Source organism: Gopherus flavomarginatus, chromosome 1 (assembly GCF_025201925.1).
Source record: "Gopherus flavomarginatus isolate rGopFla2 chromosome 1, rGopFla2.mat.asm, whole genome shotgun sequence".
Classification (NCBI taxonomy): Eukaryota; Metazoa; Chordata; order Testudines; family Testudinidae; genus Gopherus; species Gopherus flavomarginatus.
The window spans coordinates 95,718,038-95,740,678 of NC_066617.1; the positions used below are offsets into that span (position 1 = coordinate 95,718,038).

At 41.3% G+C, this 22,641-nt stretch overlaps 1 protein-coding gene across 10 annotated transcripts in view; it reads left to right on the forward strand.

Moving 5' to 3' along the window:
• TCF20 (transcription factor 20) overlaps positions 1 to 22,641 on the forward strand; it is a 217,912-nt gene that overhangs the window by 175,806 nt on the left and 19,465 nt on the right. For 9 of the 10 annotated variants that reach the window (XM_050953657.1, XM_050953669.1, XM_050953651.1 and 6 more), the window contains exon 3: positions 22,405 to 22,498. In XM_050953657.1, the coding sequence (XP_050809614.1) occupies positions 22,405 to 22,498 (94 nt within the window). Of the gene's footprint in view, positions 1 to 16,219; positions 16,282 to 22,404; positions 22,499 to 22,641 lie in introns of those variants that run through there. The other variant, XM_050953722.1, reaches the window with a different exon arrangement.

Sequence of the window (22,641 nt, forward strand, 5' to 3'; positions counted from 1 at the left end):
CTTAATAAACTTAACTATAACTTAATTAAGTTTTTGTTCTGGAATAGGCGTCTGTCTACTTCATGTCTGTCCTCTTCCCATGGCTCTCTCCCTGACAAAGTATATTCCTGTTCTAACCCACATATGAGGCTTTTATAAACCCTAGCTTTTCCTGCTCCTCAAACACCTTGGTTTAGTCTTTCCATTAAGGAGACTTCAGGCCTGCTGAGATCAAGGAGGTTATTGATTAGTTAAAGGAGTCTTTTTTGCAACTTCAAAGAGGATTTAGTAATGAGAGAAAAGAGAGGGGAGAATCGCGTCATGAACCGTGGTAGCAGGGACTGTACTTTCTTCTTGAAAAAAGGCATTCGTTTCTCAGTGTGGCCCTTCCAAAATGAGAGGCAGCTTCATCCACTTAATTGAGTGGGGAGCTCAGAGCCATGAACTCTTCAGACCTCTAATTCCTCTGCCATGGATTTGGTGGGTGGCCTTTGGGGAGTCAGTCACTCTTATTTTTCCTATCTGTCACAGGTGTTGTGGAGATTAGCTAATATCTGCAGAGAGCTTTGAAAATTTAATATACTATGTGTTTAGTAATTATCGAAAATGTTTAGGTTGTTATACTAGGAGCAGCTGGTCAAAGAGCACTAACAAGAACCTGTGCTTTTTAGCTGTGTAGGTGAAACAGAGGGAAGAAATTGGGACACTGTCTGAAAGAGCAATAGAGAATTAGCAGTTGTGGTACAGGCACTATCCAGTAAGCCTTCTCCTTGGCCCCACCCTCCTGGCTGTGTCATTTGTTCCTTTGCATGTTACTCATCTCCTGTGAGTGCTAAGCAAGGAAAAGCCCCAAACCAAGTGTTGGGGTAGGTAATCTGATGTTTTTTCTGGGTATTATTTAGCAACTCAAAGCTAACAGATTTTCAGATAGGACATGCCTTTGCCAGATTTCTCTCTAGACCTCAATCGAAAAGTTTAGTGGCTTGCAGCATAGCTTTAGACTCTTACTCAGGTCTGTAGTCTAAATTTCAGTTTGCCCTCAGGCTACCCAAGTGATTGAGTTTTAAACCATTGGATAAGGGGTCTGTCTTCAGCTGTGACATTTGCTGTGGCTATCGGAATTGATGGTACAGTTGATGACAGTTCTGGGCCTTGTCTGCTTTGAACTTTTAGTTTTAAATTTCCCACTACTGTACTACCCCAGTGCACCCTAACTTGTAAAAACACCAGAGCTTTGTTCCATAGAGCCCATCACTTGTTACTGCCGGTGGAGCTGCTGTGATGGGAAACCTGAAGAAACAGTTTAGTGTAGACAGAGCCATGATTCTCTATTAATCTCCAGTGGAGTTTGACAAGCTTATGGAAGCTCTCACTAGTTCAAGTTGCTCCTCTTGTCAGCAGTGGAGAGGTTAGCACCTAGGCTTTAATGTTGATGAGTGGGGCTGCTGAAGTCTCCCTTGGTGCATATATTTCAGTCTCTTAGCAGCCATGGTACGACAGTGCATTGGTTCACTTTTGGAAGGCTATCTTTGCAATGTCAAGAATTAAAAACATACTTTTAAAAACAATATCTTTAGAGTCTGTACAGAACTAAGTCTTTAAAGAACAAAATGTGTATCTTTTCAATACCCAGGAATACCATTTTTCATATATTTATTTTTATCACACAAATATCAAAAAATGCAATAATAACAATTGCAGTAATGAATGGTTCATATTTGGCTCCAGCAGCTGCCATGCATGGCAGGGGGCCTGGGCACACCATGTGACTAAGGAGGGGCAGCAAACCCTGGCAAAAATCTGGGGGGGAGGGGGCAATGTGACCCCATGTGCCCCTCCCACAGGGTGCATCTGCTGGGGCTCAGGGCTTCAGCCACATGGGGCGCCCTGAGCCCTAGCAGGTGCCGCCTGTTGGGATGAAGCCCCAAGCCCCGGCAGGCACCTCCCAGCTCTCGAACTTCTGAAGATTGTTGTGTGCGGCTTGGACGGTCAGTAAATTTGGTCACCCCATCATACTGAATATTTCTTTGCTGGAAAAGTTGCCTGCAAAGCGTAAATATTTTTGTTTCCTATTCATCCAAAGGGTTTTTTTTGGTATAAAAGAGTTTTTCTAGAAAAAGTTGAGAAACCATGGTGCCTAACTTGAAGGTACTAGTACCATCAGAAAGTTGGCTAAATTGAATTTGGTTCTGATATCTTTAAAAACAAAAAAACAAAAAAACCCAAAACTATTCTGAAAAATTGATTAACTGTGTGTATTCCATGGCTTCTCAGTGTATTAAACTCTTTAGTTCATTATTTGAATTAGTCTGGATGTCATTAATGATGGTAATGAACTTGCGTGTGTAGTTCTATCTCATATCCCCAGGGTAAGCTTTGCCAAAAGTAGGTATTCATTTTTGGAGGGCATCATTTTTTTTATTCCATCCATGGTAACAGTAATATTGACACTGCCATCATCATCTTGTTCAGTAAAGGCCCAGTATTTGGCTGGATTACAGGACTCCCAGCTCACTATCCCTTTGAGTTGGCTGGGTTTATAGTACCAAATAATATTTGGAACAGCTAGACACTCTGCTTAATGGGTCTATATAAAGTAGCTGCATTAAGTATTTATGTGGAATAAGACCACCAAAATCATTCTCTATATACTTGCTATCTAGTGATAAGGGGATTCTGAAATAAGAAAAAAAAATCCTAGGTAAAATGCTCATTTTGACTCTGCTCTCTCTGACTCATAAGATTGCATTCTTCCCCAACAAACCTTTTTATTTAATTGGCTTGACATCTTAAATTGTATGCTTCTTCTAGGTTATTTGAAATTTGAGTTCCCAGGTACCTCTGTAGAATTTGTTGTCCTTTTATATCTAAAATATTTCTGGAGGGAAGACTCTGTCTCTCTATATTTATGGCTAGCATTTCAGGTTCTGCATAATTTACTTTACAACTATTTTTTCCTCCAGAAAATCATGAATTCCTGTAGATGATAATTTTAAGTAAATACTTTGGTTAGATTAAAAAAAAGTATAGCTTTATATACTTATGATACCTTGTAACATGTTCCGGCAAGCTTTATTTCCATTATTAAATGTAGTTATTCCTCATTCTGTGAAGGCCTCTGTGCATTGCCACTTGAGGGCGTCTGAAACAAGACATCACCAGGGCTGCCAGTCCTCCAAGTGGGAATCCACAGATGCAACCCTTGAAGAGCAGTAGTTATCAGTAAGTAACCTTTATGTTCTGTGTAAATGGCTCCAAGGCTAATGCAAAAAGTGAAGTGGACTTACCTGTCTGGTTCACCTGTATCACACTCTAACGGGAGACTTAACCACTGACTCTAAAAGGGTATGTCTACATTACCCGCTGGATCGGTGGTTAGTGATCGATCTATTGGGGATCAATTTATTGCATCTAGTGTAGACCTGATAAATCAATCCCCGATTGCTCTGCCATTGACTCCTGTACTCCACTGAGAGGTGGAAGCAGAGTCAATGGAGGAGTGGCACAAGTTGACCCCGTGCCATGAGGACACGAGGTAAGTCGACCTAAGATACGTCAACTTCACCCACGCTATTCTCGTAGCTGAAGTTGCTCATCTTAGGTCAACTCTCCTCCCCTCTGCCCCCTCCAGTGTAGACCAGGCCAAAGATGGTTTTAGGCTGGTATAATAAGCAGTAATTCACTTCAGGAGGGGGGTGGCCCCGTGTCATTGTACGACAAAACTTTAAATAAAAAATCCCCATCTGTTCTAAACAAAGCCTTCTCTGCATCGAGTGAAAACAAAAGACTCTCATCCCCTTTTGATCTGACTGGTCCTATGAATTATTCCAAGTATTCTATGAATATTATCAGACATTTTTCCATCCTTAATAAATCTAGTTTGATATGAATTTATATAAACTGGTAGCGTGGATTCCAAATGGGTAGCTAATATTTTGCTATTGTTCAGCAATGTTATGAATCTATAAGATCTATATAAGGTATTGTTTTTTCCAGTGTCAGGGAGAACCACAACTGTACCTTACTCGATAGATGGAGGCCTATCCATCAAAGAATCTACTAATACCTCCTTAAATATTGTGTAATATTCAGCTGGAAAGCAGTCAGGCCCCTGGAGTTTTGCCATTTCTTACTTGCTATTGCCTGTAAAACTACTACCTCATCTAGAGTTTCTTTCTCAGTCTCATGTCTCTTGACAAGTCTGCTACTTTTTAGATTTTTTTTATAACTGTGGAGCCTGGAATATCTGAAATGTAGAGTTGATGTGAGAAGCACATACTTCATTATGATGTGTAACTTTTGCTGATTATTTTTAAATAGTTGAATGTGTTCCTCTTGAATCTGTTTAAACTTTTGAGCCGACAACATATCACATATATTTCCTTTTTCATACTTTTGTATACCTGAGGGCTTCTTCAGTGATGTTGATAATCAACACGTTCACTTTTCTCCTTATAATGTTTAATTGTTGAAATATCTTTTGAGTGCAATTTTCTTTTAATTTGTCTTCTGCTTTCTCTTTTGAAATTCTGAAGTTATACTTGTCTGCTTACCACTCACTACTGCTTTACCTGCCTTCTATAGGAGACCTCTCCTTTTATTATCATTTTTTTGTTTTTTATTTGTATGTATTGAACTTGACTTCTTTAATTACTGCAACTTGATACTTGTCCTGGAGAAGCAAACAATTCATTTACCAGTAAGGCTACCTTTTGAACCCATCTAAAATACTAAATATTACTTCCAGTGGAGCATATTCTGACTAGGGTGGTGTGGCGGGGCAACGACTCACTGGCGCAGCACCTCCTGCTGGTCATCTTGGGAATTAGCTCTCCAGCTCCAGAGCACCCTCTGGTGGCTCGCTTGTCATTGGCCCCATGTCCCTCCCGGACCCCGGTGCCCCTTTCATCAGGGTTCTGCCCACCGCAGTACCTCTGCAGTCTCTGGGTCTCCCCTCCCAGGGGAACCCCCAACCCTCTACCCCACCTTGCCTCAGTGGCTACTGCCAGTCATCATCTAGCCCCTACTCACTGGGGGCAAACTGCAGTCTGTTGTGGCCAGTCATAATCGGCAAGGGGGTTTGGACCTCCTGCCTTTGCCTAACCCTGGGTTGCACTTCTGCAACTCCAGTACCTGCTTTAAGCCTTTAGCCAGGCCTGCAGCCTGGGGAATTGCCAGGCTGGAGCTGCCCCGCTGCTTTGCCTTTTACCCAGCCCTGCTCTACCTCAGGCACCTTGCTCAGCTCCCAGGCAGCCAAGTCCTCCTCTCTCCACTGCTAGAGAGAGACTGCCAGAGCTGCTGCCTCACAGCCCTTTTATAGGGCCAGCTGTGGCCTGATTGGGACGTGGCCCCAGCTGTGGCTGTTTCCCCAATCAGCCTACCTTTAACCCCTTCAAGGCTGGAGCAGGCTAACCACCCCGCTACAGGTGGATTTAAATAACCAATTTAAATAATGGTTTTTAATCTGTGTTGCATTTGTACTTTTTAGTTGGTTAATTCTCATTCGTTCATATAACCATTAAATCATTAACGATTAATCCACCATTTGCTGATTTACAACAAAATGTAGTCTTTACTAAATTTGCTGCGCACTTTAACCAGGAGGATATGCTACATGCACATTTATTTAAGCAATTATGTAGCTTAAACTCCTTTATTCAGTCTTAACTTTTACATTTTTATACTAGAAAATGGTGAGTGACACATTTCTTATTTATTAGATAGTGAATGTTTTTTACTCAGGATTTGTGTCAAGCTGCATTTGAATGGAAATTGGAATTCAAATTAAAATTGTACATATAAAGCATTTAACCTTTTTTTGGTTAAAAAAAAAAAAGTGTACCATAAAATGTGCTAGATATGTAAGAAAAAAAAAAGGTTTATCAAAACATATTCTGCATTTGAAACTAAGGAAATATTAACTATAGTTAGTGAATTGACAGGTTGTTCTTGGTCACCATGGGCCAGATTTTCAAATATATTTAGATGCCTAAAGGTGCCTATTGGGATTTTCAAAATCCCATTTAAATCAATAGGAGTAAAACGAATGAGAGTTGGGTGCTTTTGAAAATACCATTAGGCACCTTTCAGCATCTAAACACCTCTCAAAATCTGACCCTACTGCCTTCAGATTCTCAGATTAATAGATCTTCCATCTGGCTTTTACCCCTAGGCTGGAAGAAGAAAACAAATTCCCCTGCCTTTTTAACTCCCATTCAGTTTCTCAACTTTGTGTGAACTAGTTCAAAGGATGAAGCTATTCTTTGAAGCTGGTAGCTAAACTGAAACCATAAGTAACTAAGGCAGAAGCCTTTTTGTACAACAGAAACTGGAAGTGCTGACGTTTGGACAAATGTAAATACCAGCATTTGCTTTATTGTAAAGGCTGATGATAATGTAGATATTTACTTAATGCAATATATAATATTGTAACATTTATAAAGTTTGAATTGACCTAAAAATTTAAAGATATTTTCTCCTGATTCTGAATATGATTTTAAAAAGTAGCCTCCTTTTAATATCTTTAAAATAGACGGTGGGTTCTTTGCAGCATATTTTATTTAATTATTTTAATAGATTATAGTAAATTTAGTCCTTAAATGGGTTGCCATAATTTCAAATGTATTTTAAAACAATTTTAAAAGAAATGTGTATTTAATTGTTTTAAATCTGATTTAAATTTTTAAAAAATCATTTTTTATTTTTAAAAAATAGATTATCCATCCTGATTCTGACCATGTAAAATAGTGTCAATTCTTGCATATTTTGCGTACTTTAATAATTCAGAAATAACATTCGCTTTATTAAGTATCAGAGGGGTAGCCGTGTTAGTCTGGATCTGTAAAAGCGGCAAAGAATCCTGTGGCACCTTATAGACTAACAGACGTTTTGGAGCATGAGCTTTCGTGGGTGAATACCCACTTCGTCAGATGCATATAGTGGAAATTTCCAGGGGCAGGTATATATATGCAGGCAAGCTAGAGATAACGAGGAAACTACAATGCGTTGGTGACCTTCCAGAAAACACCATCCTAGCCACCATGGATGTAGAGGCTCTCTACACGAACAACCCACACACAGATGGAATACAAGCTGTCAGGAACAGTATCCCTGATGATGCCACAGCACAACTGGCTGCTGAGCTCTGTGCCTTTATCCTCACACACAACTATTTCAAATTTGATGACAATTTATATCTCCAGATCAGTGGCACTGCTATGGGCACCCGCTTGGCCTCACAATATGCCAATATTTTTATGGCCGACCTGGAACAACGCTTCCTCAGCTCTCGTCCACTCACGCCCCTTCTCTGCCTATGCCACATTGATGACATCTTCATCATCTGGACCCATGGGAAGGAGACTCTGGAAAAATTCCACCACGATTTCAACAGCTTCCACCCTACCATCAACCTCAGCCTGGACCAATCTACACGGGAGGTCCACTTCCTAGGTACCACGGTGCAAATAAGTGATGGTCACATTACCACCACCCTATACTGAAAACCTACCGACTGCTATGCCTACCTTCATGCCTCCAGCTTCCATCCCGGGCACATCACACGATCCATTGTCTACAACCAAGCACTGAGGTGCAACCACATCTGCTCTAACCCCTCAGACAGAGACCAACACCTACAAACTCTCCACCAAGCATTCTCAAAACTACAATACCCGCATGAGGAAATAAGGAAACAGATCAACAGAGCCAGACGTGTACCCAGAAGCCTCCTACTGCAAGACAAACCCAAGAAAGAAACCAACAGGACTCCACTGGCCATCACATACAGTCCCCAGCTAAAACCTCTCCAATGCATCATCAGGGATCTACAACCCATCCTGGACAATGATCCCACACTTTCACAGGCCTTGGGTGGCAGGCCAGTCCTCGCCCACAGGCAGCCTGCCAACCTGAAACATATTCTCACCAGTAACTGCACACCGCACCATAGGAACTCTAACTCAGGAACCAATCCATGCAACAAACCTCGATGCCAACTCTGCCCACATATCTACACCAGCGACACCATCACAGGACCTAACCAGATCAGCCACACCATCACTGGTTCATTCACCTGCATGTCCACCAATGTAATATACGCCATCATATGCCAGCAATACCCCTCTGCTATGTATATCGGCCAAACTGGACAGTCGCTACGGAAAAGGATAAACGGACACAAATCAGATATTAGGAATGGCAATATACAAAAACCTGTAGGAGAACACTTCAACCTCCCAGGCCACACGATAGCAGACCTTAAGGTGGCCATCCTGCAGCAAAAAAAACTTCAGGACCAGACTTCAAAGAGAAACTGATGAGCTTCAGTTCATCTGCAAATTTGACACACATCAGCTCAGGATTAAACAAAGACTGTGAATGGCTTGCCAATTACAAAACCAGTTTCTCCTCCCTTGGTTTTCACACCTCAACTGCTAGAACAGGGCCTCATCTTCCCTGATTGAACTACCTCATTATCTCTAGCTTGCCTGCATATATATACCTGCCCCTGGAAATTTCCACTGTATGCATCTGACGAAGTGGGTATTCACCCACGAAAGCTCATGCTCCAAAACGTCTGTTAGTCTATCAGGTGCCACAGGATTCTTTGCTGCATTCGGTTTATTCTAATATGTAAATGAGTATAAATAAAGTAAATAATCTCATTACCCTGAGTGCAAGTCTCTCCAACAGTCTGAGAGAATTTGATAATTATAATAGGTTAGTGCCAAATCTTTTTCCTTGTCTGTTGTTTTCTTTCCCAATAAGATTTGGTATACAATTTGAAGTCTCTTCCATGTATTATTTTCCCACTCCAAAGTACTCAAGTGCAATCAAACCTCGCAGTAACGCGCCCCGCGATAATGCGAAATCGCATATAACGCGATCATAAGTTGGCTCCCCTTTAAGGCCTAATACCAGTGGTCCCCAATGCCATGGCGCCGCCGGGACATTGATGTGCCCCCCTAGTGTCCAGCAGGGGAGAGAAGCCGCTGCCCCGCACCTGCTGGAGACAGAGAGCACCAACGCCCGCGGCCTCGGAGTTCTCTGTCCCCGGCAGGCACAGGACCGCGGCTTCTCTCCAAGCTAGAGAGAAGCCGTGGTCCCGCGCCTGCCGGGGGCAGAGAGCACCGGCGCCCGCAGCCCTAGAGTTCTCTATCCCTGCCAGGTGCGAGGCCGCAGCTTCTCTCCGCTGCTAGGCACTAGGTGGCACACATCAATGCACCACGTTGGGGACCACTGACTTAAACTGACTGGCTTGAAACCCCGCTATACCGCGACCCCGCATTTATTGTGATGGAATTTTTTGAACCCCAAACATTGCGTGTTAGTGGGGTTTCACTGCATTTTTTAAAATCCATTATCAAAAGGAAAATGGCTTTTTTGCAGGGAGCATACAGTAAACTCACTGTTGTTTACAGGCACAGGATTATTAAGATAAGTCATCACTTTTTGAGTTGAAAAGCTTCAGGTTTAGCAAGTATTATGCATTTACTTGTTTTGAAGCAAAAAATAAGTGCTGAAACCCATTCTGTTGCTCCTCCTAAAAATTAATTTCTTGAAGTAATATCTTTGAATTGTGTGCTGGATTGCTTTTGTTTTTCTCCCAGAGATTTTCTTTTTAATGACTTGTTCAGTACTTTGACACTCAAAGACATAACCTTAAAAGGCAGAGCTATTGATTCTTATTTGGCTTATTCAGAAACTTTAAAATTGTGTGGGCTGTTCTTTGTTTTGTTTTTTTGGAACATAAACATTGCCCTGTTACCTGGATCTGGCTGTGTCCCATCTCAAATAGATAGTCACCAAATACTTTCTCCTAATCTGATTCCCAGAGATGGTCTGTGAAAAGGTCAATTATTCGTATGAATCCTTATGTGGCAAATGGTCTCTCTTACCGTATGTGATGTTCCCACAATTGTGTATCATCTTATGACAGACATAATTTCTGTTTGTAAACTTCAGTAACTTTCTTTTTTTAACCACCTTTTTTTCACCTACCTCTACCGCAATTCCCTACCTACCCCCATCATTTCCCCTTCTGTCCTCCTTTTCTTTTCTACCATCTTTTTCTTGGGTTTCACCCTCTGCCATGACTTTACTACCACTTTCCATGAGTTCTACCTCTGGAGAGTATTCATGCATGTTAGAGCCTTTGCTCTCTATACCAAGAGTCTGGAATATAGTTCCTCACCTTTGGAGTATCTTAATAATAAGCCTGATCATGGAAGATGAGTGTGAGTTAAAATGGAAATTCTCACCTGTAGTGAATTTTGGCCCTTCTCTTTACTTTTTCAGTTTTGGTCAGCTATCTTCTTTTTTTTTCAGACTAGATCATAATGTACAGCTGTGTCTATTCTAGGGGTAGGCAAGCTATGGCACGCATGCCGAAGGTGGCATGTGAGCTGATTTTCATTGGCACGCATACTGCCCAGGTCCTGGCCACCGGTCCAGGAGGCTCTGCATTTTAATTTAATTTTAAATGAAGCTTCTTAAACATTTTAAAAACCTTATTTGCTTTACATACAACAATAGTTTAGTTATATATTATAGACTTATAGAAAGAGGCCTTCTAAAAATGTTAATGTATTACTGGCATGCGAAACCCTAAATTAGATGGAATAAATGAAGACTCGGCACACCACTTCTGAAAGGTTGCCGACCCCTGGTCTATTCTTTACTGAATGTAAACACAGTAGAAACACAAATAATATGCTTTTCATATTCTTGTATTTTTTATTGTTTCTTTTGGTTTTTTTGGTAAACGATGGTTGTATAGCACTTCTGAAGTAAACTGAAAAATGTTTTTACATAAAAGTCCAAATAATAACAAAAAACATCTGCAAATATGTCAAATTTTTCTTTCAGAAACAGACAAAAAATCAATCTAATCCAGTAATAATGGTAATAGTAACGAACATAATCCTGTTATATTATACTTTATTAATATATTGTGATATTGAAATTAAAGTTCTGGGTTTTAACACATCCATTGTGTAGATCAAACTATGTGCAGAAGTTGAGGAGCTCTTTGAATGGAAAGTCTTACAAGGTCATGTGTCTCCTGTGAAACTGGAAGGGAAGCTTCCAGGTTAGCATTAGTGACTGGTGGTTTTGGTACTTGGTCTTCAGAAAATGCAGTGCACTGCTTGCCCTGTCACACAGCACAGTTGTAGGAAACGGACAGGAAAAGCAAAGCAACTTTAGCTAGGGGCTTGTAGGTGTCCTCAAGCAGGGACTCATTACTCCAGAAGTCCTGTACTGTAACATTGGGCTGACTGAAGTATGTTTTTACTCTTGCATCATTGCGCATTTGCAGCATGAGGTACTTGAGATTGCTTAAACCCAAAAAGTCAAAGGAAACTAGTCTGTCTCGCAATGCAGTTAGTTTGTTGGCAGCCAAAAAAAACCTGAACCAGAATTGCTGAATGGGTCAGTCATGAAGGGATACTGACAGAAAGTTTCCCTTACTGAAATGATTTTTCAAGATCCTCCGAAAGAATACCTAGTTATTTGATTATAGCTAAGCTGACCTTCCGCTGCACATTCTCATCTTGATGCTGAGAAACTGATTAAGCACTTAAAAAAGTGAAGTCTTTTTCCTCTTCTAGGTGTTGGACAATGTCAGTGATTGTCATTCTGTTTTATCATATTATTTACTTCAGTGCTGTCAGATATCATTAGCTGAGGTTTCTGAAGTTCTAGATTCAAGGAAGCAAACTTTGGCAAAAACTCTTATCAAAAAGAGCAAACAGCCATTTACTTCTGGATATTGTAGCTTTTGGGACAGTTCTGGCGAAACGGTGTTCAAAACCTCAACAAGCTCTTTCCGGAGCTCAAATGGGCTTTGTACGCTAATTAAAATGAAGCCACAGGACCGGGTTGAAATTCAGCAGCACCTTATGTGTCTCGCAGCTCATTTTGCACAGAGATGCGAATCTTCCTTTATTGATGCTGCTGGTGTTGAGCACGTTGATGCAGTTTTTCACTACAGAGTCAACCTCATCCATACTTTCCATTGAAGCCTTTCTGACAAGTACTTCTTGGTGGGCAAAACAGTGAAACAAAAAAAGTTTGCATGTATTTTTCTTGGTAGCAGTTCAGCACCCCTACTTGTGCATTTTGCATAGTTGCTGCCCCATCAGCTGTCAAACCACGCAGGTTGTCAAAAAGCTAATGTGGCATTCCTCCATTCTCGCCTGAATGCCTAGCGCTGAGGCTCATCTGACATAAAACACCTTCGAAAACCAATGGCCATCAGTCAAAAAAGAGAATAAATATGATTCCTTTGGGACATCAAGGCTCTCATCCAAGCACAGGTTGTAGAAAGCTGCATTTTTTTTCAGCTATTTCATTTTGTAGAAAATTTGCCTGATCTTTTTTGCTCCTCTGTAACATGTTGTTTCTCAGTGGTATCTCTCTGAAAAGTATATTTTCTGCTTACATGGCCAAAACAATTTTCTTCACAAGTTCTGTGTTGCTAAATGCTTTCCTTGTTTTCCCCAAAGGTAGTGCGACTTTAAAAGTAACCATCTGTATCTGATTCGCTTTAAAAAAAAAAAAAAAAAAATCTGTGAGCCGTCGCTGTTGTCTTCTGAGCTCGGTTTTTGCATCATGTAACGGCTTGCACCTCTGAAATTCACTGTGGTAACTGTTCAACAAACTCCTGCATGAGTGCTATAGTGACATTGCATTGCGTAAATTTTAATTTGATAAATTTATTTCTTACAAACAGCACACACTGCAACCTGCTTGGAAATAGAATTGGATGGCTTCAGAAACTGCCTTTTCCACTTGTCCTGAAATGTTTGTTTTTCTTCCTTCCATGTTCTGCAGGTGGCTTCTCCAGAGCCATCTCTGTATCACATTCAGGGTCACTTTCTGGCACTGATTTTTTTAAAAAACTTTCTGATATCCATTCACGTTTTTAACTTTCGCCTTCTGCTCAGAACAATCTCAATTTATCCAGACACCACACAGTGATCGTGCCAATGATGCTGGCCAGTAGTTGCTCATGGCACTACAGAAGCATGAGATGTAAGCATAGTGGTTAGCCAATGAATACGCTTTGTGACTTGAAAGAAAACTATGCCTATGTAGTTTAGCTCTGCCTGCGCTGTAGTAATATTTAGAAGGGAATGAGTGCACATTATGATTTATGGCATTTACAAGGCAACTTTAAAACTTAATATCTCAGCGATTTGTGGGATGCTTTGATGCATAGGTATAGTTTGACTTCTATATTTGGGGAGCAGGCTGGGGGGGATTTAACCTGGGCTAGCCTTACAGGTGGACAATATGGGTTACTGCCCAGGACACTGTTGGTGGGGGTTGCAGTGGTCAAGAGGCCAGGAGCAAGGTGTGCCTGGGGTGCGAGGCTGCAGAATGAAGCTTGGCGGGGGAAGGCAGCAGAGACCAGGGCCGTTGGGAGAGACAGAGGGGTCCAGGGGTGCCAAAATACAAGTTTACCCAAGGTGCCATTTTCTCTAATGCCGGCCCCAGGGCTAAAGTCCGAGCCCCTCTTCCCACAGAAGGCGGGTCAGGAACTTACAAGCTGCCTGCTGAGTTAAAGTTCCTTCAGAGGTGCTACCGAGAGACCCTCAGGAGGCTGTGTGGTACAGGGTGCTGACCCTTGCTGATGACACCAGCAAACACCAAGGCAGTGCATCTAGGATCAACAGCTGGGTGCTTCAGGGAGGGGCTACTGCTTTACCTCCTACCCACCCCTCTCTGTCCAGGAGGCTGTTGTGGACACACAAAAATACACTAGTGGCTGCATTTGAGAAACACTGATCTTAGATGCTCCCTAACCTTTTTCTTAATCAAATTCTTTTGTTGGTTGTATGGTGAATCTAACAATCAAGTTTGAGTCTGTTACCGACCCTTATGGCGGTGGGGAGGGAGGATAAAGCCCCTGTATGCATTGTCTATTTTCCCCTCTTCCACAGAGCTCAAATTTAATATGTCCTTAATCAATATTTGTACGCATTGAATAGAATTTCCATTTCAGCTTTTTCAGGCACCCCTTTAATTCTAATAGTTCTTCTTTCTCTTTTCCATATCATCCATTTTGAGCTGCAGCTGTCTTTCTGCTCAAGCAGCCTCATGCAGCACTGCAACTGTGATTCTATCTGCTGTTTTCTCCCATTCCAGTTTACAGCACAGTAGCTCTATCTACCAAAGCAGTGACTATCTCTTTTTAATTGCTGAAATCTTGGAAACTAAATCAGTCCTTAATTTCTTCAATTCCGAGTTACTCTCTGATTCTGTTTTAGCCCAGGTGAAAATACTTGCTTACAGCTCCCATCTTATGAAAACAAGGCCCTTCCAAAGTCTTTCATCCCTCCCCGCGCTCCCACTCCATACCTCTTAAAAGTGACCTCCCAAAATCATTCCACCTCCATTCCCCCAATATCTCTAACAATAGCTCTTCATAGGGCAGCAGTTGTTTGCTCGGTTTTCCCTCTCAGCTCCTGTGATCAAGCCTCTCTTCATACTCTGCTTCCTCCACTCTGCTGCTACTTCTGTTGTCATTCCAGCTTCACAGAGGGTAGCTGGAGAGAGGATGACTCTAGCCAGCCTGCCTACTGACTAACCAGAAGCAACCAAAAGACGACCTTACCCCATGATTATTTTATTATTATAATTCTAATAAATCATACTTATATGTATTTCAGTTGAACTTATATGCCTCAGTGTTTTATGCACTGTGCAAACATAGATAAGATACAGCCTCTGTCCTCAGTAGCTTACAGTCTAAAAAGACAAGTCAGAGAGTGGAGTAAAGGGATATATCACACCTAGTAAAGGTTTCATTCCATCATGTTAGTGCCACGAGTTTTTGTATTATGACAGTGGTGGGAGAGGAGGGAAAAATGAAGGGATACCTAAAAGGAAAAACAAAGGAATTGGGGAGAGAATAGTGAGGGGACTAAATTATGGTGATAGAAGGGAGGGAAGTTGTTTGGAGAGGGGCATGGAGGGCATCTGAAGTGAGGCTAACAGTCTGAAGGCGGGGCCAGGAGCAAGCAGGCAATCGGCTGAGAGAAAAGCATGTTCAGGGTAAAAACTGTAAAAAGCATAGTTTGAGATCAATGGAGGTGCCTGCTTGAAACTGCTTCTGTAGCTGATCCCCAGCTGCTGGTGGAAAGTGCAGATGAGAAATCATCTGAGAAGCACCAACTTGTAAGGCAGAATCAAAACAATCACTCTTTCTGATTCCCCTCCGCACTGTGGGCTCACTTCCTTAATTTTTCTCTCCTCCTTCCTGGGAATTTAAAATTAAACAAACAAGGCTATAGCCAGCTCCCATCTTCACACTAGAGAAAGGAGCAGTAGCTCCAGCAAGGCTTCTTTCTCCTCTACTACTCTTTGTTGGGACATTTTTCTGTTCCAAATTCCCACTCACCATGGTGAGTAGGCTTTTTAAGTCCCGTCTAGTAAACCAGGACTAGTTTAACTTTCAGATAACACAAAATAATTAGTGGGGGCCCCAGTGATCTTATGCTAAGTTGTCAGCTCAGCATTTTGCCTGCTAGCATGGAGCCAAAGGGAAGCAGCTTTTGGCCTGATCCTCTTCTCTGGAAGCCTGGATCATTTCAGAAGACAAAAATATTGTACCTGGTTAGGAAGAAGAAGGGGGCTAGAAGGCCCAGGACAGGCTCTTTTGTAACCTGTAGGTAGAGGTACGACAAGGTATTTCTGACAGATAAGATGGAAGGGGAGGATGCGTGTATGTTGTGCATGCAGGCGTAACCCTTTCTACTACAGTCAAAGCCACTTCACTTAATAGTGAAGGAACCCAAACTGCAGGAAAAAATAGTATCAGGTAGTTCCTAATTTGAAGCATTGAATGAAACAGAGCAGAACTCTGGTGATTCTACAGTACAGTGGGTCTCAGACTTTCCACAATACCGTACCCATGGGTCTGATTTGTCTTGAGTCCCTCAAGTTTCACCTCACTCAAAAACTAGTTGCTTACAAACTCAGACATAAAAATACAGAAGTGTCGCAGCATACTATTACTGAAAAATTGCTTGCTTTCTTGTTTTGTCTGTATGAAATTTTAGTTGGTACTGACTTTGCAAATGCTATTACGTATTTGCCTAGTTTTACAACAGGCTATATATCTAGATGAGTTGATGTACCCCTTGGAAGAATTCTGTGTACCCCCAGAGGTATGCATATCCCTCGTTGACAACTACTACTATATTTGTCACCTTGTTGTTCGCACTTCTAGATTGTGTGTTACTTCACATTGTGAGCTGGAGCTGGAAAGAATTGAGAGCTGTTAATAGCATGGTAAGGAAGAGATAATGTGTGTGGCTTTAATATTTGTTATAGCTTTGATAACTTAGTTCCAGAGATTGGGGGTGGGGGGGGGGTGTCTTTCCCAGATCTAAGGCTACCCTCCCTTCAACCTGCTCCAGGTGAGACGTACTGTTTTGTGATTCTAGCTGGATTGTGAGGGAGGGGCCTGTTAACCAATCATTGCTGCTTTGTATTTGAGCCAAGAGTTGGCTAGATGCTTGGCAGTGATTACCATTCATCAGCCCTTCTCCCTGGGAGCCTTGTCCAAGTGCTGGTCTTCAGTTTTTCAGAGCAGAGGAGGTTAATCAGACTGCCTACTGAGCAATAGGAATTTATCTTCCCTCCCCTCTCTCCCTGGCTAAGGATTGCATAATTCCTTTGAAAGCGGCTAGCAAGCTACTACCATGTCCTGGTGACTGTCTGCAGGATGCGGTTTGAGTGAAAACTTGAACAGATACTGAAGAGCTTAGTTTGTGGCAGTTAGGCACAATTCACGTATCTTCCTGTGCAAGTTCCAGTATTTGTTTATATCTTGTTTTTATTATTTTTTAAAGGTAAAATGCACATTTTATGTGCTTGTGAAAATGAGGGTGTTAATACTGGCAATAGTCAGACATAGTGCAAGCAGGAGCTGTACGGACGTGCATCTTTCAGTGTGCCTCAGTCCTGACCTGCAGAACCCACTGTTCTTTCAGCTCTGCATTTCTCGAAGAGGTTTGCCAGTCATAGTTTGTGGGGCTTTTTAATTTGAAATAATGTCTCTGCAGAATTAGGCTGAAACCATCTAGCCATCTCTATTCACTTACCGTATGTTTAGAATCATAGATCATAGATTATTAGGGTTGGACTCATCTGGAGATACTCTGATACCATGTGAATGTAATATAAGAATCTCCCTAATAGAGATTTATGAGTTATTTTATGTCTGTATAAATTTACAGGTAATCAGCTGTATTTAGTCTCTTTCTGTTGTATGAAGGATAGGGAACTGGAAAGAAATGGAGAGTAGTTTGGTGTGTGTATGTGGTTCCTCCACCCTCCCTTGAAAGAAGCAGATGGTTTTGGGTCCCAGGAGATAGAGGAAATGGCGTTAGACTGTCAGTGAGTTGTGAAAAGCAGCAGCATCTGCCAGAGTGGAGACTTGTTCAGCAGCAGGAGAGTGAGCAGTAGATGATCTCTGCCTTGAGCAGTCAATGGAATTGCAGTCCAATAGGGAATTGCTGTTGTGCGGGTTGTTGCCGGCAACCTTCGTAATAATCCAGTTGGTCAGGCATAGAAGGGAGATAAAGGGCCGATTCCTGCACTTTGGCCGTCTCACTTTATTGAAATTTCTTACCTCTATTTATCCATCACTAACAGAACCGTAGTGTGAAAAAGTTCCTGACCCATTCTAAGCAGGGCTGGTCATGTAAATGAACAAAAAAAATGGGCATGTTGAACGTTATGGGAAAGACACATGCTTCAAAATGCTCTGTGCTTCTGTGATGCTGCAGCACTCTCAGAAGAGCAGGATAGACTGGACTGAAGCTATATAGGGAGGATTGCTATAAAATATAAAGGAGTGTTTTGAAAAATGCAACATACTGTTTTGTGGTGTTTTGAAGTTACTTTTTTGTCTGCAGTTAAACCGCAAAATACACTCTTCAAAATATTCCATTTAGTTTGAAGATATCTTTCCACAACTTCAGCTCATTCTCTGCTGCTCCGTCTCCTCTGCTCTTATTGATTGTGCTCTGTACAAGAAAGATCATTATGGGGAAGAATACGTGTGGGAATGCCCTCTTTTATTGCTGCAGGGCTATGGCACTTCAAAGGAGCAGGCAAAGGTGGAAGGGCATGTGTCTCAAAGGAATAACACTGGGCATTCAATGCTCCATTCAAGAAGAATGGCTGACTTGGACTATGCCCTGTTAGAATCATTAGCCTTGGTTGGTCAGGTCTAAAAGTGAGAATGGAGGGGGTTGGGTTGCGGGGTGTAGAGAGCTGCGTGATTCAGGACTCCTGAGGAGGCCTTTTGAGCATAACTGCCATGGGTGAAAGTAGGACTGGTGTCAGTACTACTTCTTAGGGAATTGTGCACCAAAAAATTAAAAATTCTAGACACACTATTTTAAAATTCTGCATATTTTATTTGTCAAAATAACGCAGTATTATTACTCCAGTTTAAATTATGTTGGTAATTTATTACAAAATACCTGTCAGCAAGTATGTCTATAACAATACAGACAAAAGCCATATTGGAGCATGAGCTTTCGTGGGTGAATGAATACCCACTTCGTCGAATGTATGACGAAGTGGGTATTCATGCACGAAAGCTCATGCTCCAATACGTCTGTTAGTCTATAAGATGCCACAGGACTCTTTTCTGCTTTTACAGATCCAGACGAACACGGGTACTCCTCTGATACTTAGTACAGACAAAAAAGATTCAGGAAATGTTTTTTGTCAAATAATTCCTTACGAGCCATATTAATACAGAACTTTGAGGAATAATTCATTTAAACTGCAGTCCAGAAACACATTTCCTGTGCCCCTCAGAAGCAGGTTAAAGGCTTGGGGGAATCAGGGGTAACGGAGGAGCTGAGGGAAAGGCAAGTAATTGCTGGGAAGAAACCTGGGTGTGAATTTGGAGGTTTGTTGGGTGTGGGTGGAAGAAGTATGGAACAGTTGTTTTTTTGGGGTGGGCGATTGTTAGGGAGCCTCCCCATGTAGACCCTGGCTGACCCCTAGCCTTTCTCATTCAGTCAAGCACATCTGCCCCTGTTCTGATGTGCTCCTGCACCCCCACTGCCATTCAGCCCGCACCTCAGTATGTCCTCCTCCCCCACTAGCCCTTCAGAGCCCCAGTCTGTGACCCCCCAGCATTCAATGTGCCCCATACTGTCTCATGTCCTCCCCCCCACCCCACGTGCCCCCTGATCTGGCCCTATGGGCAGGGCACTGTGAGGAATGTAGCCTCTTCTTTTCCCTAGGGCTGCTCCTGCCTGGGAGTGGCTGCTCTCTGTTCTGGCACTACAGCAGCCTTTGCTGGGCAAAAGGGGTAACTGCAGTACCTCTCCAGCAGAATGTATTTTCTGTGGAGAAAAAAAAATGCATTAGACATGAATTCTGTGCATGCACAGTGGTACAGAATTCCCTCAGGAGTACAGTACCTAAGATTCTCCTGTGTGTGGCTGACTTTACAGACAGGACTCGATAGTTTGCCAGGAAAAGCCATTTGCTACATGTTGAGGCAGGTTATAGTCCCATGAGTAAGTGAATTACAAAACTTGCCTGGAGATCCACGCAGTTTGGTATAGAATTAAAGTCCTGGAAGTTTTACCGTTGGAAACCAGGGGTCATATTCTGACAAATAAAAATAAGTTAGTTGGCTTTTTTATCCTGGACCTCAGGGACACTTTCTTATGTCATAAATATTGTACTAGTTTTTCATGATTGAGGGTCGCTGCTTAGAAGACACCCAGGAGTTGATTTAGTAAAGGATACTGCAGATCAGGTACATTGGCATAACTGTGAGAAGACTGGATTTGTACAAGTCATGAGAACTGGCATCTCAGACTTTCCCATTTATTACATCTGCTTTGATTCAAAGAGGCACCTGGCATATGGTTGGAGGAAGCTGATTTTGCTTTCATACTCAGTTATGTACGTTAAGCTACATTCTTCACTGTCTGCATGGCATGGTGGGGAGAGCAGTGAATGCCTTTGTCAGTTTTTTCCCTGATTTTTTAAAAAGGGTGTTCTACTATAACCCCCTACTTACTATATACACAAGAACTCCGTGGATCAGGTCTGAGACTTGCTTGGTAATAAAAGACCAGTTTTAGATCTGTATATATGTATAATCTGAGTTCAAAAGACAACTTTTGTTATGGTCCACATTTCAGGTGATTCTGACCAATTGTTCAAGCACTTATTTTTTTATGCTTTTTTCCACATTTTATCTCCCAAACTGAATTTGCTGTGTTTCTTATAGGTTTATGTTTTATAACCAGAGTGTTCTTGTAGATATTGGGGTGGGTTTTTTGTTGTGGTGCTCATAACCTTAAATGGAATCTGTGCTAACCACATGACAGGTCCTTTTATGAAGAAGGGAAACTTCAGCCTGTCAGAAACAAGCTTTCTTCAAAAGCTTTCATTAGTTTATGCTTTTGAAAAAACACTTACTTTACTTATAAAGTTGCTCTCTGAATGAAATACACTGTAGGCCTAATTCTCTAAAGCCATTAGGGCTGCAGTAAGTCAGTGAATAACTCTCACTCTGTTGCATTCACACCCATCTGATAAAATTATTAAATATATGAACCAGTTGAGATACTAGGAATAAGTAATGGAAATTAAAAACGATCATCAGATAAGGTCTCTCACATTGAAAATAAATGTACCAATTAGGGCTGTAACGCGATTAAAAAAATTAATTGCACGATTAATTCCACTGTTAATAATAGAATGCCATTTATTTCAATATTTTTGGATGTTTTCTACATTTTCAAATATATGGATTTCAATTACAACACAGAATACAAAGTGGACAATGCTCACTTTATATTTATTTTTTGTTTATAAATATTTGCACTGTAAAAAACAAAGGAAATCTTAATTTTCAGTTCATCTAACACAAGTACTGTAATGCAGTCTCTTTATCATTAAAATTGAACTTACACATGTAGAATTATTTAAAAAATAAATAACTATGTTCAAAACCAAACAATGAAGTGGGCAGCATTATCTCCTGTAAATTTAAACAAACTTGTTTGCCCTAGCGATTGGCTGAACAAGAAGTAGGACTGAATGGACTTGTAGACTCTAAAGTTTTGCATTGTTTTGTTTTTGAGTGCAGCTTTGTAACAAAAAAATTACATTTTTCAAGTTGCACTTTCATTATAAAGAGATTCGCTACAGTACTTGTATGAGCTGAATTGAAAAATACTGTTTCTTTTATTTATCGTTTTTACAGTGCAGATAGTTTTAATAAAAATAATATAAAGAGAGCAATGCACACTTCTTATTCTGTTGTAATTTTTTAAATAAACAAACAAATAATTGGAGATAGGTATATCTCCCAGAACTGGAAAGGACCTTGAAAGGTCATCATGTCCAGCCCCCTGCCTTCACTAGCAGGGCCAAATACTGATTTTTGCCCCAGATCCCTAAGTGGTCCCTCAAGGGCTGAACTCACAACCCTGGGTTTGGCAGGCCAATGCTCAAACCACTGACCTATCCCTCCCCCCGTAAATGTAAATCAGTATGTTTGAAAATGTAGAAAAACATCCAAAAATATTTAATAAATTTCAATTGGTATTCTGTTGTTTAACAATGTGATTAAAACTGCCATTAATTGTGATTTTTTTAAAATCACAATTAGATTTTTTAGTTAATCTCTTGCGTTAACGGCAATTAATCGACAGCCCTAGTACCAACATCTTTTTAGCACTGAAGACTTTTATTTTGGAGACATACTATTCTTTTGAGACATTGATGGGTTTTCCCCTTAGCACCAGGTACACCTCGTCTTTATCTTGTGTGACAAAATGCTGAGGTTGGCTTCAGTCCTCTTGGATTGACATGTCAGTGGTAATGAAAGATTTGACCAGATGAATCAGATAGTGATTTTTATACCAACTAGGGCCCCATATCCATTCTCTTTTCTGCTAAGTCTGATTTAAAAGTTGCTATAGACATATTCAAGTCTTCATACTGCAATTCCAATACTGAGGTCGTCATTGTGTTCTGAAACATCTGCCAAGAGACTGGACAATGATGGCCTCGTAGGTGCAAGGAATGTTGATAGTTCTGTTCATCCGACAGCTGGTAGAGTTGTCTGCTATTTAACAGTACATTAAGTCCAGCTACCGCTGCTGTGCAAAAGTATGTTTGAAAAGCTTATCTTTTTATCTGCTGGATGGTGGAACCCATTTATTTGATGTTTGAAGGAAATGTACCAGTAAACTAAAAAGTGATCTTTGGGACCTGGTGGCTCTCGATGAATTTTGAGAAAGTAGTGCCTGAAATTGCTGAAGTTTATGTGCTGGAAATACCAGGAAAAGGTGTATGGAGGGAGACGATAGAGGGCTCACCTATTTGCTAATATTTCTATCTTTCTATCCCTTTCAGAAATGTTCCCACTGCCAGGAGCCAGGAGCCACCTTAGGCTGCTACAACAAAGGTTGCTCCTTCCGATACCATTACCCGTGTGCCATTGATGCAGGTAAGAACAAATAAGATTAATAATATCCTACAGTTATAGGACACATATTGCCCCCAAAGTATTCCAGAGCACTTTACAAACTGCTGTACTCTGAATCTCTTAACCCACCAAAGGAATACAGTAATGTAAGGGATGGAGCATGG